Raw genomic sequence first — 19,350 nt, 5'->3', positions numbered from 1 at the left:
CCATGGCAGCTGAGAGCTCCAGCCGCTCTTCGAGACTGAAGGAGTAAGGGGAGAGTCCAAGGATGAATGGACTCTGGAGTTTGAGAGAGAGCAGACAGAGGTGTGGTGCCCTGGCCAGGGCAACTGACTTTGGAATCTGGGGATCACAGTTCGATCATCGGCGCTGGCAGCAGATTAGCCCAGCACCATGTGACTCTGGGCAGTAGCTTGCTTAATCTTCCCGAAGGCCCCCAGCGCCTGGAGACCCTTACGGGTGATTGTTCACACTTTACAAATGTGGATTATTATTTTTATATAGAGTTACCGGGTGGTCACCTAAAGTCAACAACGAGTGGGGCGTCCTTGTTAAAAGAGCCTGCACAGGGCAAATGAATACGGGTAAACAAACAAAACGCTAACGCTTCTAAATAAAATGCAGCCGAACAAAAAAACAACATTGTAAAATAGGAGCCCTTATGAAACGTGAAAGACCTGTGCAGTGACGTAGAAGGGAACCAAGCTGCCTTCTCCATACAGGAAGAGGGAAGAGGGGCTACCACACGCTGTACTGTGTGGTGGCCAAACAGAATGTTCTGAAATTGAAATCGCTGAAAAGAGAGGTAAACTTACTGTAATAGAAATGCACGAATAGCAAGCCATCATTTCGGAATGCTGTAGCTAACAGCCAATAGCAATGGGGGGTTTGCCAAAGCTATACAGAGAGAGATACAACAGGTCATTGCTGATGCTTGACCTCAATAGGAACAGGGGATGATGAAGGGCACTGAAGGAACTGCAGCAGGTCTCATGGCCTTAAAGGGACAGGAAGTTATTTCCAGGGCAGATCTGCCTAAATGCATTTATCAGAAATTTGAGTTGTGTTGAACCATAGCCTTTGTTAAATGTTGGCAGGTCAAACCTGTCCAAAATATAACAGGAGAAAACAGTACCATATATACTGTAAAATGCGGATTTTGGTGCAGTAAGCACCAAAATCTACATGTTTTTCCCCATAAATTGGGAATATGCGCTATTTAGCTAACCCAATCAATTCAAAACTCTCAGGAGTCGGGATTTCATTAGGTGCGATAACTAGCACCTGTTCCTCCAGCACACTCATACTTAAGGCCAAAGGGGCATACTTATTCTATCAATCAATCAGTGCATTTGTAAAGCGCACTACTCACCCTTGAGGGTTTCAAGGGGCTGGAGGGGGGGGGGGGGTGTTACTGCTCGAATAGCCAGGTCTTAAGTAGCCTCCTGAAGGTAAGTAGGTCCTGGGTCTGCCGTAGGAGGATGGGGTAGGGTGTCCCAGGTTTTGGCGGCGAGGTGGGAGAACGATCTACCACCGGAGGTCGCTCTTCGGATGCGGGGGACAGTGGCGAGGGCGAGGTCGGCGGAGCTGAGGTGGTGGTTTGGGGTTTAGAAGGTAAGTCGTCTGAGGTAAGCCGGTCCGGTGTTGTGGAGTGCTATGTGTGTGTGGGTGAGGAGCTTGAAGGTGATCATCTTGTTGACAGGAAGCCAGTGCAGTACTCTCAGGTGGGGTGTGATGTGGCTGCAGCGAGGGATGTCGAGGATCAATCGGGCAGAAGCGTTCTGTAAGCGTTGTAGTCGTTTCAGTAGTGTGGCCGAGGCTCCTGCTTAGAGGATGTTTCCATAGTCTAACCTGCTGCTGACGAGGGACTGGGTGACTGTTCTTCTTGTTTCGGTGGGGATCAACCTGTAGATCTTGTGGAGCAAGAGGAGGGTTTTGAAGCAGTGACGGCATTGACTTGCTTGGTCATGGAGAGTGTTGATTTGAGGATGAACCCTAGGTTGCGTGCGTGGTCGGTGGTTGTTGATGCTGCTCCCAGTGCGGTCGGCCACCAGTAAGCGTCCCAAGCTGAGGGGGTGGGGCCGAGGATGAGGACTTCCGTCTTGTCCAAGTTCAGCTTCAGACAACTGGTGTTCATACACTCGGCCACGGCTGTCATTCTTTCCTGTAGGTTGGTTTTGGCAATGAGGGGGGCCTTGGTGAGGGAGAGGGTTAGCTGGGTGTCGTAGGCGTAGGAGATGATGTTGAGGTCGTGCAATCGGGCAGTGCGGGCGAGTGGTGCCATGTAGATGTTGGAGATGGAGATGTGGAGAAGTGTGGCTCACTGGTTAGAGCAGGCAGACCCTGAAGCAGAGGTCAGACCCAGGACCAGGGTTCAATTCCCGACGCGGGAGGGTCTTGAGCTCAAATGTCCACGGACTCGATAATTCTCGCTTCGGTGCCTGACCTAATCATGGGTTCACACTCTGCAACTCTGGGCATTAAGCTTGCTTAATCTCCACAACGGCCCCCCGCGGCGGGATGCCTGGCTTTCACCTTGGGGATGCCCTGTAGGGGCTATCTCACAGGGAAAGCCAGGACGGGTTCCCAGGGCAAGCGCTTAGAGACCCCTGGGTGATAAGCGCTATATAAATCCAATATACAATACAATACAATACAACAACGTTGGGCTGACGGATGATCCTTGGGTTACGCCGCAGATGATCTCGGTGGCTTCGGATTGGAAAGGGGGGAGGCGGACACTCTGGGTTCTGCCGGAGAGGAAGGAGGTGTTCCAGTCCAATGCTTTGTCTCGGATCCCTGCATTGTGGAGGCGTGTGCTTAGGGTGCGGAGGCAGACCGTGTTGAAGCCGGCTGACAGGTCCAGGAGGATGAGTGCCGCGGTTTTTAGTTGTCCAGCAGGGCTCTGATGTCATCGGTGGCGGCGGCGATGAGGGCGGTTTCAGTGCTGTGGGTGCTGCGTAACCTGGACGGGTCCAGAATGCTGTTTCCTCGAGGTAGCGGGTCAGTTGCCTGTTGACGGTCTTCTCGATGACCTTCGCTGGGAACGGGAGCAGGTAGATGGGTCAGAAGTTCTTGAGGTACATTGGATCGGCCTTGGGTTTTTTGAGTAAGGTGTTGATCTCTGCGTGCTTCCAGCTCTCCAGGAAGGTTGCGGTCTCAAAGGAGATGTTAATGGCCTTGCGGAGATGGGGTACGATGGTGGCGCTGGCTTTGTTGAAGATGTTGTGTGGGCACAGGAACGTTAATTTTTACAATGTTCCTGTGGCGATTATCCCTTTGCCTTATTTACAAGGCGGTGTTAATGCTGCCTTGTAAATAAGGCCCCCTTTCAAGCTACACTTAGCGTGAAAGAGGCAGGCAATGGGTGTTGCGGTGGGCGTTTTGCCACAACACCCATTGATTTTGTTGCCCCTATTTACAAGGGTGGCATAAATTGAAGGCAGTGTCAAAATTAGGACCAGGGAAAACCTGGTCTTGATATGATGAAACGAGGAGAAATGGTTAATGTCTCCTTGTTTTTACTGTTTCCATGTGTGCTGCATTTTGCAGCATACATAGAAACATCAAATTGCCATGAACGATTGTGTATGTGCAGAAAGGTGTCCCTTCCTGCACATAAACAATCATTCAACAAAATTGCGATTTGCAACTCCCATGTGTGCTGCAAACTGCAGCACACATAGGCGTTTCAAATCTGCATTCTCGATTGTTTATGTGCAGGAAAGTACACCTTCCTGCACATAAACAATCATTCCTCCCAATTCAGGGACCCTTGCGCTATGGTGTAAGGGTGCCTGCGTTGACACTAGGCAGCTAGATTTAGCAAGAGCGCTAGGTGAAATGCAGGGGCGCACCACATTCTTGTGAATAAAGAACATCCTTGCATTTTCCGGATGACGCAGTATGGCGTTAGTGATGTTTGCTTAACGCCACCTTTGCCATTCTGTTATTAATATGCCCCAAAGTGTTTTGAAAAATAGTATTTAGATGTTTCCTTTTTATTTTTTTATGAGTTAATTGTAATTAAATCACGTTTCAAAAATGTGCACAAGGATGCTAAACGATATCTGGGGACTATTCTGTAAACCTATAATGAAGAAAGCAATAAATCTTCATAATACACATTTCTGTTAAAAAGTGAAATGATTCGAATTGTTGCTTATTTGTTTAAGTGCCTCACAATACAGTCACTATCACTGCTTTTGTGCACAAGGGCTTTCACTAGTGAAGCTGAAGGTAACGAGGGCACAGTCTCCGAATATGAGAGCATTATTATTACCTACATCTAGCCCACACTTTGATGGCAGCTCTCATATTTGTATTTATTTATTTTTATTTAATGCAATTTTATATAGCGCGAACATTACCCGAAGGTGTCAGAGCGCTTTACATAAGAACCAGTTGCGATACATAAGGACTTAGGATTACATGCGTTACATAAAAGATACAAACAGAAAAAAATTGCAAATGTACAAGTTATAAAGTCACACAACGAAGAGATATTCAAGGAAGGGATACGAATGGATATACTCTAAGAGTCACATAGGAATGGTAGAGACAAAGGTCTACTGCATATACCAGTGATTAAAGTTATCTCTATATATCAAAGTGCCAAGAGCTTTGGGAAGGCACACGACAGCACTCTGCCACAGGCTATATTGTGCAGCTTGCCTTCCTGTCATCTTTTGAGTAATTGCTGCCAACGCGTTTCAAGGTATTCAAACCTCTTCTTCCTGGGCTGTAACAAAGGCCATTTAAACATCGCATTTTGATTATTTCCGGTTTCTTTTATTCAGATATCAGCCCCCAGTGGGCGTGCGCTGAGTACAGTTGTTAGTGCATGATGGGACACAGAGTCCAAATGCGAGTACAATTGTTTCTTTTAGTAAGTTCAAATGTGCAATTGTCATTTTTAAATCATATTATTTCCTTAGTAGGTAGTTGAGCAGTTAGGCAGGCTTAGTTTGCATTTCGAGCGCTGTGCTGATTTCGTCCTGAAAGGTGCAGAACTCCAGCCTCAACCAGCCGGTTTACCTTGTCTTTCCCTGCTGGCGATGGTGCTCCTCCCCACGGCCAGGCTGCCGTGAGTTAAATGTTTTCATCAAAGTGCCAAGAGCTTTGGGAAGGCACACGACAGCACTCTGCCACAGGCTATATTATGCAGCTTGCCTTCCTGTCATCTTTTGAGTAATTGCTGCCAACGCGTTTCAAGGTATTCAAACCTCTTCTTCCTGGGCTGTAACAAAGGCCATTTAAACATCGCATTTTGATTATTTCCGGTTTCTTTTATTCAGATATCAGCCCCCAGTGGGCGTGTGCTGAGTACAGTTGTTAGTGCATGATGGGACACAGAGTCCAAATGCGAGTACAATTGTTTCTTTTAGTAAGTTCAAATGTGCAATTGTCATTTTTAAATCATATTATTTCCTTAGTAGGTAGTTGAGCAGTTAGGCAGGCTTAGTTTGCATTTCGAGCGCTGTGCTGATTTCGTCCTGAAAGGTGCAGAACTCCAGCCTCAACCAGCCGGTTTACCTTGTCTTTCCCTGCTGGCGATGGTGCTCCTCCCCACGGCCAGGCTGCCGTGAGTTAAATGTTTTCATCAAAGTGCCAAGAGCTTTGGGAAGGCACACGACAGCACTCTGCCACAGGCTATATTATGCAGCTTGCCTTCCTGTCATCTTTTGAGTAATTGCTGCCAACGCGTTTCAAGGTATTCAAACCTCTTCTTCCTGGGCTGTAACAAAGGCCATTTAAACATCGCATTTTGATTATTTCCGGTTTCTTTTATTCAGATATCAGCCCCCAGTGGGCGTGCGCTGAGTACAGTTGTTAGTGCATGATGGGACACAGAGTCCAAATGCGAGTACAATTGTTTCTTTTAGTAAGTTCAAATGTGCAATTGTCATTTTTAAATCATATTATTTCCTTAGTAGGTAGTTGAGCAGTTAGGCAGGCTTAGTTTGCATTTCGAGCGCTGTGCTGATTTCGTCCTGAAACTGCTCAACTACCTACTAAGGAAATAATATGATTTAAAAATGACAATTGCACATTTGAACTTACTAAAAGAAACAATTGTACTCGCATTTGGACTCTGTGTCCCATCATGCACTAACAACTGTACTCAGCGCACGCCCACTGGGGGCTGATATCTGAATAAAAGAAACCGGAAATAATCAAAATGCGATGTTTAAATGGCCTTTGTTACAGCCCAGGAAGAAGAGGTTTGAATACCTTGAAACGCGTTGGCAGCAATTACTCAAAAGATGACAGGAAGGCAAGCTGCATAATATAGCCTGTGGCAGAGTGCTGTTGTGTGCCTTTCCAAAGCTCTTGGCACTTTGATGAAAACATTTAACTCACGGCAGCCTGGCCGTGGGGAGGAGCACCATCGCCAGCAGGGAAAGACAAGGTAAACCGGCTGGTTGAGGCTGGAGTTCTGCACCTTTCAGGACGAAATCAGCACAGCGCTCGAAATGCAAACTAAGCCTGCCTAACTGCTCAACTACCTACTAAGGAAATAATATGATTTAAAAATGACAATTGCACATTTGAACTTACTAAAAGAAACAATTGTACTCGCATTTGGACTCTGTGTCCCATCATGCACTAACAACTGTACTCAGCGCACGCCCACTGGGGGCTGATATCTGAATAAAAGAAACCGGAAATAATCAAAATGCGATGTTTAAATGGCCTTTGTTACAGCCCAGGAAGAAGAGGTTTGAATACCTTGAAACGCGTTGGCAGCAATTACTCAAAAGATGACAGGAAGGCAAGCTGCATAATATAGCCTGTGGCAGAGTGCTGTCGTGTGCCTTCCCAAAGCTCTTGGCACTTTGATGAAAACATTTAACTCACGGCAGCCTGGCCGTGGGGAGGAACACCATCGCCAGCAGGGAAAGACAAGGTAAACCGGCTGGTTGAGGCTGGAGTTCTGCACCTTTCAGGACGAAATCAGCACAGCGCTCGAAATGCAAACTAAGCCTGCCTAACTGCTCAACTACCTACTAAGGAAATAATATGATTTAAAAATGACAATTGCACATTTGAACTTACTAAAAGAAACAATTGTACTCGTATTTGGACTCTGTGTCCCATCATGCACTAACAACTGTACTCAGCGCACGCCCACTGGGGGCTGATATCTGAATAAAAGAAACCGGAAATAATCAAAATGCGATGTTTAAATGGCCTTTGTTACAGCCCAGGAAGAAGAGGTTTGAATACCTTGAAACGCGTTGGCAGCAATTACTCAAAAGATGACAGGAAGGCAAGCTGCATAATATAGCCTGTGGCAGAGTGCTGTCGTGTGCCTTCCCAAAGCTCTTGGCACTTTGATGAAAACATATATATATATATATATATATATATATATATATATACAAATAGTAGATTTTCTCAGGTCAAGACACAAAAAACCAGGAGAGCAGAGTTCCGTTAAGTGGGATCGGAGGGGGGACGCAGTCGCAACACCAAGAGAGGGTGTGAAGGATACAAGGGTATGGATAAAAGGCAAATCAGAAAAAGGAAAAAACATTTAAGGATCGTATAGGGGGAAACGAGGGAAAAGGGGAAAGGACGAGGGAATGGACAAGATGGCGGGTCAGGGTCCAGAGAAAAGCGTCCGAGAACTGCTGCAAAATGGAGGGCAGGGCAAAAGAAAAAATGTAAAGAAGTCCATGAGAGTGACCCAGTGAGTATGAATCAGAGTGCCAGGAGAAGTCCGGGGGGGGGGGGGGCTGGGGGGTACATAGTTCAGGGATCAAAGTCAGGAAGGGAGAGGAGGCGTGTAGGCTCGGGTCCACTGGAGAAACTTAGAATATAATCAGCCGGTCATGGCTCCCTCGCCCCCATACCTGGAGAAAGTTCACTGGTTCCTCGCTCCTGCCCGGCTTAAGAGGGAAGAGGCTGAACATATTGAAATAGAGCATGAAGAATTCTACAACAAGCATTGGTAAAGGCAGTGGATCCCGCTTCTTCGGGCATAGTTATTGTGGGCGGCATTCACACGTTGGTCAACTATAGATTGGTTTGATTGGTTTGTGGAGTAACAGAGACTATAAGTCCCATGATGCATTATTTAAAATGTTGTATGGGGGTTGTTAACAAAATTAAATGTATAGAACTATTTTGGAAAAGTTGTTGCTGTCTTCAGTTTAGATCAACACAAATTTTTAATGTTATAAGAATTGAGTCACACTGTGTTTTACATCATACTCAAGCGGTCTTCATGTTTTTCATCTATTGATTTGTGTCATCCCCGCTGCAGCGAGCCATCACCATCCTGGACATAGAAAAGAGCTTCCTGAACTCACTTAGGAATGTTTTTCGTTCAGGAAAATCGGTCCTCGTAGGAATCACCCCTGATGGGAAAGAGGATTACAGATGGTGCTTCAGGTAAAGCAGTGATGCTTTGGGGAAATGGACAGAGACGGGATACACTGACGCAAACTTTGGGCTGGATGTGTTGATTGTATGTTGCATATGAGCTTGCAAAGCACATTAGCAATCTTGCACTAAAAACAGAGGGCCCGATTCACAGAATGAACTTAAGTCTCAATCCTAAACATACTACTAGTTTGGTATTCACAGAATGCACTTACTACTTTTGGTATTCACAGAAGTTAGGATTTTGTCTTAAGTTTGTCTTAAGACAAACTTAAGACAGACTTAAGACAGACTTAAGTTAGGATTTTGTCTTAAGTCGGTCTTAAGTCTGTCTTAACTTTGCCTTAAGTCTATCTTAAGTCTGTCTTAAGTCTGTCTTAAGTCTGTCTTAAGTTTGTCTTAAGACAAACTTAAGACAAAATCCTAACTTCTGTGAATACCAAAAGTAGTAAGTTTATTCTGGGAATTCCAAAAGTAGTAAGTGCATTCTGTGAATACCAAAATAGTAGTAAGTTTAGGATTTAGTCATAAGTTTATTCTGTGAATCGGGCCCAGAGGCTTCGGCATCCACTTCGTCCTACATGGGCCCCACCACCGCAACACTTAAGTGGTACTCTTAATTGTGTAGATTATGAAATATATATATTCAATGAAAAAACAAAGGTTACGGGTAAGTTGTAGTTATGACATCCTTATTTATCTTTTGATACAAATCCAACTTAAACTACAAAACAATTAGAAATTCAAATAATATAGATGTAACCTAAATTTCTAATTTACACACCACCTTCAAATTACTATAAAACATGCACCTCCGTACATAGTCTTCTCACCTCACTAGCCACACAACAGTAACTATAACGTGCACCTTCTACATACACTAGTTATATCCTTGCATATTTCTTAATTTGTTCCATGTGAAATCAAAGCACTAACAACACCTATGACATCTCAAATGACATAATTTGTCTAAACATAATGCATGGTAGAGTGATGAGTTATAGTTAATGCAAGCCATTACTATGTTTTGCTTTACATTAGCTTTGGGATAAAACCCAATGCACATCCACGCAAATTCTGGATTCACTGGGCCTGGATTTTGCATCAGTACTGTCCCACTAAAGTGAAACCTCAATGCAAAATCTTAGTATATCTGGGCAATAACGCGCAACATTGGCACCTTTCAGGGGAATCCAAGGTTAGCTGGTAGCACTTCTCACTTCTTCCACAATAGTTCTATCTAAGTTTTAAGGTTGTTCTGGGTGCTCAGGGTCACTGCCCTAACACATGGCACTCCATAATACAGCAGTACCCAATCTGTGCGCCGCAGCCCCCCCGGTGCCCCATCATAACTAGCCTGGGGCAAAGTGAAAACATGCGCCATAAGCACAAGGCAAGTCAGGTAATTACATGGTAAACCAAGTATTTTACATCCAACTGCAGCAGCGTGAAGCCTGTCACTGCTCCGCACCTTTAAGTTCAGATTTTAAGATATGGCAGGTTAGATATCATAGAACTAACCGTAAAGTGAGGAAATGTTTCTGTAGCAACCGGTCCCAGGATGCTTGTTTCTGCTTCAGGGAAGACCTGGCTTGACAGTTCAGGTTGTACTGGTCCCATGAGGCAGAGTCAAGACTGATTTGCATATAGCTGGGTCTGAACTGAGGAGTTAAAGAATGATGATGGATTCAACCTAGATCTTTGACTGGGTGTAAATGTCTTGAAAGTTTCAGCGCTCCGTCCATCATCTCCTTGTGTTTACAACGTGGGGCCTGTCAATACTCCACGTCTTGGCTTACTTATGGGCTAAACCCACTGCGCGGCCGAGGGGGAGTCGCAAAGTGCGGAGTTGAACAGGGTGCGCAGCTCGGGATTAAAACACTGTTGTTACTCTCTGAGGAGCACTGTTGCAGAAACATGACTCTGGGTAAATTTAAAAATGTAAATTGAATGAATAATTACATTTAACCTGTCGTGTTTTCCGAACGGTATGCCCCAGACAGTAATGACAGTGTTTCAGCCCAGACATGTGTGCCATCTTTATGAATGCCAATGAAGAGAATTTTAGTACCAAGTTCAAGTTCGTCTGAACAAAGAGAAATCTCAGGTTCTTTAGATAAAAAGAGAACGTAAAACAAAAAACCAAGAACTGAAAGAATGACAACAGGTATCTAGATTATGGTTTCACTTATGTACAGGTTAATAATGAGGAGAGTCCTCAATGTGTAAACTGTTTCAATGTTTTGGCTGTAGAATCCATGCTTTCATGTAAACTTAAGCATCATCTTGAAAGTCTTCACCCAAATGTGGTCGCATAGCCAAGGAATTTTTTATAAGAAAACTTACAGAAACCAAACTACAAAAGTCCACTATCTCAAAAGGAGCCAAAGTTAATAGTAATGCCGACCTGTCTTATAAAGTGGCTATTATGTCGTACAGTGTAAGAAAAACCACACAATTGCAGAAGAGCTGATTTTGCCTCCTGCTGTTTATATGATAACAATCATGCTCTGTGAAAAAGCGGGTAAACAGCTGCTCAGAATGCCTCTTTCTAATAATATTATCGGCCATAGAATAAATTAAATGGCTAAAGATATTAATGAACAACTCATCTGTAATTTAAAAAGCAAAGACTTTGCACTCAAGTTGGATTAGGCAACATACGACCAAAAAGATGCCTATCTCATTTGTTATGTCAGGGATGTTAATGGAATAGAATTATTGAGGATTTGCTTTTCTGTACAGAAATGAAAGTTGGACCTACAGGTGAAGATTTGTTTGCAGATGTGGACGATATTATGGTACAGAATCAAATTGACAGGGAGAGATGTGTTGGAGTTTGTGCAGACGGGGGTCGTTCAATGGCACGATGCTACCAAGGACTTCAAGTACGCATAGGGTCTAAAACACATAATGCTGTATTGGCACACTGTATAATAAACAGGGAAGCACTGGCAGCAGTAAACCTTATTGAAGAATTGCATAATATTCTGAAAATAGTCATCAACGTGGTAAATTGTATTAAAACAAGATAAAAGAAAGCAAGAATTTTTACTAAGTTGTGTGATGACATGCCTCTTGTTCTACAGAAATTCTCAATGTCTGACTCTCTGTTACTGCCTGCTTAGAGTGGATGAGCTGAGGAATTAAATATACTTGTAGCTACAGAATGATGTAAAATGTTTCACCAACAAATTCTAATGCAAATGGCTTTTCTTTCTGAAATTTTGAAAAACTGGATTGACTGAAGAACTCCTTGAAAGGCAATAATACTAACATTTTTCAGCTCTCTGGTGAAGTTTCAGGTTTTAAGAAGAAAGTGATCTTTTGGTAAAGCAGTGTAAGCAAAGTTGACTGTAAATGTATTTTGGCATTGGACCAGTTTCTGCAAGACAATGAAATGGTGGTATAGGAGGAACTGAGGACAGTTTATGTTCTATGTTTGTCACAACTGCGTCTTTACCATGGCAAATATTTCCCAGAGGATGAAATAGAGTCAATAAAATGGGTGATAGATCCCTTCAACTCTGAGATACTTCAGCATTTCAACAAAGAGGAAGCATAACAGTTCTTTGACATCTCAAACAGAACATTTTTGGTAGAAATGGATGGGATGGCTTCCAAATCATTTAAGCTGCCATGTGGGGTGCCTCAGGGTTCATCCCTGAGTCCCACTCTCTTTAACATTTATGTGGCCCCGCTGGCAGCAATCATTAGGCAATGAGGCTTTTCAGTTATATCCTATGCCGATGATACACAGGTGGTGGTCTCAGTATCTAACAACATTGAGGAGACGGCTGACGGCTTTAATATCTGCATGCTACAGATTAACATGTGGATGCAGAATAACTGCCCTAAATTGAATGGTGACAAGACAGAGTCTTGCTAATAGGGTCTAACACCTCCTTCTGGTCCCCAAGAAGGTGGCCGGTTGATCTGGGTGACTGCCCAGCACCGGTCACAAAGGTTAGAGACCTGGGTGTAATATTTGCCCAAAGACTGACATTTGAAGGTCAAATTAGCCAGCTTACATCCGCCTTCTGGGGCATCTTAAAACTTATTAGGAAGATCCGCTCATTTATCCCTGTGGATACTTTAAAAACTGTGGTCACTGCATTGACCATATCTCGAATGCCCTATAAGTGGGTCTCCAAGCACAGTTCCTACTTAGACACCAACAGATGCAGAATGCAGCGGCAAGATTAATCCTGGACATCCCTAAATATGAATCAGTAACAAATCAATTGAGGGATCTCCACTGGTTGCCAGTGGGAAAGAGAATTGTATTTAAGGCTCAGTGTCTGACATATAAGGCATTACAGGGGAAAGGGCCTCTCTATCTGAGAACACACCTCAGGAAATACATTCCGTCTAGAAATTTAAGATCACCACTGGCACATTTACTGGCAGTCCCGAGGTACAAACAGTTACGCTGAGGGGGTGGTGGGTTGGGAGCTTTATTGTTAGAACTGCTAAGGTATGGAACTCCCTTCCCTTGGAGATTAAAAATAGTAACTCCTTGATGTCGTTCAGAAGTTTGCTGAAAACCTGGCTGTTTAAAAACTAATAAGTTCCGATAAAATCAAATCAGTGGAATTTTAGCTTTTAGGTAGTCCTAGCGCCAAGACGCCCGTGGGCAAACTCATGCGATTTACAAGATGTAAAATCAAATCAAATCAAGTGACTTAACTTTGAAAGTAAGGTTCCATTGTTAGTCACTGCTTGAGTTTTGGTGCCAAACTAAAAATGAATATGCAGTGATAAGAAAGATATCCCTGCGTGTTTTGATTCCTTTTGCTAATTCTTACATTTGAGAAGCTGGTTCCTCAGCAATTGCAGTGATAAAATAAAAATTAAGGGCAAAAATTAACCTTGAAAAAAATGCGTGTTGTGATTTAAAAAATAATGCAAGTTTTAATGAGCTATGTAATGGAAAAACAAGCATACACATCTCACTAGGCTTTTCAAAATTATTTTAGACCTTTTTCTACTTTTTTAAAATTCGGACTCTGGCTTTTCCTGTGAAATTAAAAACATATTTTCTACATAAGTGTTTAACTTTTATCGTTGGTTAATCTTGCATGTATAAAATAAGGTTGTTAAGTCATGGAAATATTTTTGGCAAAAAATATTGGATTGTTTCGGACCTATCTGATAAAACTGTTATATTTTTATTTTGTTACATCTATAATTATAATGCATTCATTCGCTTCATCCCAGTTACTTTCATGGCAGAAAATGGAAGTACTCCTGAGGCTGGAGTTACATTCCCCCACCCACCAAAAAAAGTAACCTAATGGGGAGCTGCGGACAATGGGCAATAAATCAAGTGAGCCGCAGGTTGAAAATGTTCGAAAACCACTGCCATAATCATAACCATCTGTGGATATCTATCCCAGAATGCCTGGTGCATTCACTTGCCTAATGGGCCATTATTATATATATATTTTTAAACTTTGTTTATTAAAGTTTTTATGAATACTAGGTAGAAAAAAACACAGCTACACATTAACATTCGTACATTACGGCTGAGAAGGATAATGACATTCTATAAAATCCGTGATGAGTGAGGGATACGTAGGGGCAGTCCATGTATGTATCGGGGACATTGAGGCAGGAAGCATCAGCACAACAGTCTATCAGCGCAATGACTAGCAATCACAGCAAAGCAAATATTATTATCAGAAACATCATGACCGCACCCGACATATCACAGTACCCACATCATAAAATCACTTTAAAAGACTGTAGCGGCCGGAGGAGGGGGGGGGATATGAAGGGAACAGCCAATAAGTGGTTATATACTCGATACATATTCAACAAAAAAATTGAAGCATGTATAAGCAGTCCACATGAGATCACTAATTATTCAATCATATCCAGGGCGACACATTGGTGTCATACATACAGCACAGACAAAGAATTATATATCACAGTTTGATATCTCAGTTATTTAGAAATCACTGTTGTTCAGTCTTTGCGTGTGCCAGTAAGTAGCACGTCCGGGGGGCCCAAATGTCGGTTGGCCTAGAAGCCTGCAGAAGTAATTCGGCATATGTCTGAAGTTGTTCCTGACAATAAATAAAGTCGTCTAGCCAATCCTTAAATTTGGGGGCCCTACCCCTGCCCCACCTACATGCCTCTCTTCTCTTGACCATGAGTAGTGTCAGTGCCACATATCTACGGTGCGCTGCCTGCAATGATTCTACATAACCCAAAAGCGCCAGGATAGGGGAGGGCGCCAACTCCTCATCAAGCATGTCCGACAAGGCTTTAAAAACTAATAGCCAATATTTCTGTACCACCGCACATTCCCATGCCAAATGCAAAAAATAGGCCCCTGGTGCATGGCAGCGATCACATGTGTCCGAGTCTCGGAGATGTCGTCTACGCATACGCGCTGGTGTATAATATAATCTATGCAGGAATTTGTAGTGAATGATTCTAAGTCTACTGCTTGCCGAGACCCGTTCTATTTGCTATGTGCAAAAGTCCCACTGTCTATCAGTGAGTTCTATGCCTAATTCTAGGTTCCACTTAGCTCTGGCGCTCGGAGGGGTAAACTCTCTCAACCCTTGGACTGTGTTATGTATGGTCGAGACTAATTTCTTGGCTGTTTCACCTAGTAAAATTCTATGTAGTGGCACAAAAATAGGGGGTTCGCTGGGAAAGTTTGCTGTAAGCGCCTTGATGCCCTGGCGCAGTCTAATATACAAGAAAATGTCCATCGAGGATGGCAGCGTGCCCGTGAACAGGTGTTCACAGGTTCTGAATGTACCTTCATGGTAGAGGTCTCCCCATGTTTTAATCCCAGTACGTTCCAATAACTTGTGAAAAATCACTTCTTGCAGTAGAGGTATATCAGGGTGGTATACTAGCGGCAACAGAGGGGAATAAAGGAGAGATTCTCCTAGTAGGCCTCGTATGTGCGCCCACGCATTGTTCGTACTCATCACCGTGGTGGCGGATCTATCTCTGCTCGGAAGTGGAATATATATAGCACCTTCTATGGGGATTGGGTGCGCCAGCCAGTGTTCGGCCGCTAGCTGAGGCATATAATTGGGTTGATGGATCCAATAGAAAGCATAGTGCGCCTGCGCACTATAATAATAAAGCCGAACCCCCCCTGCACATACGGCCTCACAAGTGTCTCCCACTTCAGCCTCTGATTTTTCCCTCCCCAGACCAATCTAATAAGTTTGGATCGTAATTGCTGAAAAAAATACGGCCCGGGGTGAAAAGGTATGTTAAGGAAGAGGTATAGCAATTTTGGTAATAAGACCATCTTTATTAGTGAGGCTCTGCCTGCCATAGAGAGGGGTAGGGTGATCCAGCGTGTCACTTTGTCCGAAATCTGGCTCAGCGTGGTGCCGTAGTTTGCCCTCATAAGTTCATCCCTGTCCTTCGAGATGTGTATCCCCAAATACTTAAATTCGCCATCACACCAGGGTATGGGGTAGTCCACCGGGACCTTGGCCGTCACCACTGTAAGAGGAAAACAGCACGATTTGCCCCAGTTAATTTGGACTCCGGAGAGGAGTCTGAACCTAATGAACTCTCTGAGGATGGGATTCATGTTCTGCTGCAGGTCGCGGATGTACAACGTAATGTCGTCTGCGTACAGTGAGACAAGAATTTGGCGCAAGTTGCAGTGTAGTGCTTTATCGTTATGATGCCAGCGGAGTTTCGCTGCCAGTGGTTCCACTGCAATTGCAAACAGGAGGGGCGATAATAGGCATCCTTGTCGAGTGCCTCTAGTAATTGGTATGGGTTGGGACAGTCTACCATTAATCACTACTTTCGCTGTGGGTGAGTCATATAATAAACGGATCCAGGCAAGGAAGATCGGGGGGAAACCCATACGCTGCATAACTGCAAATAAATAGTCCCATTCTAGGGAGTCGAATGCTTTGGTAGCATCCAAGAACAGCGCTGCCATGGGTAAGTCTTCAGGGACATTATTCAGTACCGTAAAGAAGGTTTGGAGGTTATGCGAGGTCGCCCTTCCTGCCACAAAGCCCGACTGATCTGGGAGAATTAGGTTTTCCATGAGAAGATTTAGACGCGTGGTAATGAGTTTAGCCAATATTTTGACATCGCAATTAAGTAGTGACAGAGGTCTATATGAGTCACAGTGCTGCGGTGCTTTCCCAGGCTTCAGCAAGCAGGTAATAAGGGCCAGCCGCATGGAGGGGGGAAGGTGACAAACCTCAAGTGCATCCTGGTACACTTCCCGTAATACCGGGGCCATAAAGTCAACATAGGTCTTATAAAATTCTATGGGCATACCATCAGACCCTGTGGCCTTCCCAGATTGCATGTGCATTATGGCATCCCGTACTTCGTCTAGTTCAAACGGGGTGCTGAGGAATCGCTTTTGTGTGTCGCTTAACCACGCCAGTGAGACATCCCCTAAGTAATCAGTGAGGTCCAGTTTATCTGTGCTAGTGGTTGCATATAATTTAGTGTAGTGTGATGTGAAGGTGTTGAGGACATTCATTGTATCTCTATAGACCCTCCCATCGGCTCCCTCTATCTCAAGGATGACTGTCACTGGCCGTGCTAATTTAATCGTCGCTGCCAGCGCCTTCCCCGGTCTCTCTCCCTCTCCATACCTGCGCGCTGTCCAATACCTGCCTCTAAATTTCGTTTCTCTGGTAGCCTCTTCTTTATATTCTGTAATTTTGTCTCTGATCTGGGAGCGCGTTGTGGCCTTCGGGTTGAGTGTCTGGGCGTATTCCAATCGCTTCAAATCTCGTTCCAGGTTTGCAAGCACAGTCGTTATGCTTTTCAGGACCCCTGCCCCTTTCGCTATACAAATGCCTCTCAGCGTCACCTTGAAGGCCTCCCATACCACCTCAACACTGTCCACGGAATCTTTATTGCGCTGAAAGAACTCTAATACTTCCTCTTGCAGTTCCTCTTGGAAACATGTATCTTGCAGCATAGTGGGTTGCAGCCTCCAGGGTGTTCGGGGTGGCCCTAGGTCTTCTGCAGATAAGGTAAGTTTAACTGGGGCATGGTCAGAATATGTTCTAGCTAGATGTTGCACTTTAGTTATCATGGGGCATATTTTGCGCGTTGCAAAGATATAGTCCAATCGCGCCCAGGTCGCTGCATGCGTAGTAACATGTGTGCCCTCTCGCGTGCCAGGGTGTAAGTGCCTCCAAGTGTCTATCAGCCCATATTCCTGCACTATCCCTTGCAATTCGATGCAGGATTTGGTGTAATGATGTGGCGCTGGGTTAGATCGATCTGTTGCTGGGTCATACGACACATTAAAGTCGCCGCCCCATATTATGTTATCCGGGCTGGTGGCCAATATGGCAGCCCAAAGTTCCGTGAAAAAGTGCGGATCGTCTACATTTGGACCATAGCAACAAACCAAGGTTAACGATACGTGTCCCAATCTTACCCACATCAGGCAGTATCGTCCCATGGAGTCAGTTGAGTGACCCACCAACTTAAACTGTGTACCCCTCTTTATAACTATTGCTGCACCCCTCGCGTAGGAGGAGTATAAGCTAAATACTCTGTGTTCTGCCCAACGGCTCGCAAACGCGATGTCAGTGTGAGGGCGGAAATGAGTCTCCTGCAAATAGGCTATGTGTATGTTATGCCTGTCAAGATATGAAAGAATCTGGCGCATCTTACGCGGGTCCCCCAACCCCCGAACATTCCACAAGATGATATATAATTCAGTCAAAGCCATTGTGGAGGAGCAAGCACCGTGCCGAGCTGACCAAAGGGTATGCCAGAATGAAGCGCGCCCCTGTCAGCATATCTTACTAAGTGGCAGCTATGTGCAAGTAAATAAGTCATTCCCCCCCCCCTCTCACCAGCTCGTCAATAGTTCTCAAGCCTAAGCAGATCAATCGTGCAAGAACAAACCATAGTAAACTGTAACAATCCCACCCCACCCTCCAGAAATACCCAAGTCCCAACCCATTTCCCACCCCCCACCCACTGAAGCATCCCCAACTCGCCAGTAGAGAAACCCCATCCTCCACCCACCCATCTTTGAATTCTCCCCATAAGTCAAAGGAAAAAGTCACGAATCAGATTGGGGGAATACCCACAGGGGCGCAGACAGAGGGAGCCGCACCACCGCTTCCCACACCTCTAGCCCGCGACCTAGGTGACCTCTGGGCTTGGCTGAGGGGGGCTGCGGGCCCGGAATACATTACCGCTGGCGTTCTGCTGGGTTTAGGAGTGTTGTATATAGAGTGGTCCCAGTTGGAACAACATACTAGACACACAGAGCAATAGTAAACAGTATTATAAATCAATTATGTAAACAAATTAGTATGAGTGATGTTCTTTAATATACATCCTCAAATGCAAATTGATTGTCTGAGTAATCAATACATAGTTGACATATACATATATATTCTCAGTGTCAAAGGAGAAAGGGAACAGGTGAAGGAGGGGACCGTGATTAGGATAGTGTGGAAGTAGAAGACAAACTGTTGAAGCAATGGCAAGTGGTCTTATGTACATTCAAGGTTCAGTACCACATTGACATATATGCATCGTCATAAATAAATTGATCATTGGATAATCCTATCCCACATGAGTAATAACACAGTCACTGAATGTTCTGTTGTTTAGAGGGTAGGATGAGGTAGGTATGTCGACGTTTCGACCCCATAAAGTGTAGGCTAGTTCCTGCCCTACTGCGGGGTCTTCTTCAGGACAAGTGAGGGAGGTGGGAGGGTGACGAAGGGCACCTGAGAACAATAATTAAAATTCTATTAGGAAAGGAAACGGTGCAACGCTACTACCAAGTGCAAGAACAGTCACAATATATTTACCTAAAAACCACAGCAAAGTCGTGTGGTGCCGTCTGTAGTGAAAGGTGGGCCAAAAAGGCTCCAAAGGAAGGGAGAGCGTACAAACCTAAAAAAGAAATTAGGTTAATTTAGAAAAGTGGGCCAATACGGGCATCCCACATTAGAGTAGAGTCATATCAATAAAGCGTGCTCGGTTTCAATAGCATCCAAACATACCCAGCCGGGTTAAAATTATAAATGGAACCAGTCATACACACGAGGAGTGACCAACATGTGGCTCATCCAAGTAAGACCGTCACAATTAGGTACACCATTGGGACTTTCAAGGTAATTACCATCTCGCTCAGAATCGCCACGTATTTTTACCGAAAC

The 19,350-nt window shown here is 44.4% G+C and overlaps 1 protein-coding gene across 1 annotated transcript in view; it reads left to right on the top strand.

The window, feature by feature from the left end:
- The window catches only part of TRPV1 (transient receptor potential cation channel subfamily V member 1), a 340,269-nt gene that overhangs the window by 278,535 nt on the left and 42,384 nt on the right, over nucleotides 1-19,350 (top strand). Inside the window, exon 14 of the mRNA XM_086955019.1 lies at nucleotides 8,067-8,194. Within this exon, the coding sequence (XP_086811145.1) occupies nucleotides 8,067-8,194 (128 nt within the window). The remainder of the gene's footprint in view (nucleotides 1-8,066; nucleotides 8,195-19,350) is intronic.

This window comes from Lissotriton vulgaris, chromosome 2_1 (genome assembly GCF_964263255.1).
Source record: "Lissotriton vulgaris chromosome 2_1, aLisVul1.2, whole genome shotgun sequence".
NCBI classification, from domain to species: domain Eukaryota; kingdom Metazoa; phylum Chordata; class Amphibia; order Caudata; family Salamandridae; genus Lissotriton; species Lissotriton vulgaris.
The sequence above is the reverse complement of the archived record's forward strand: the minus strand, read 5'-3'. Positions and strand labels throughout refer to the sequence as shown.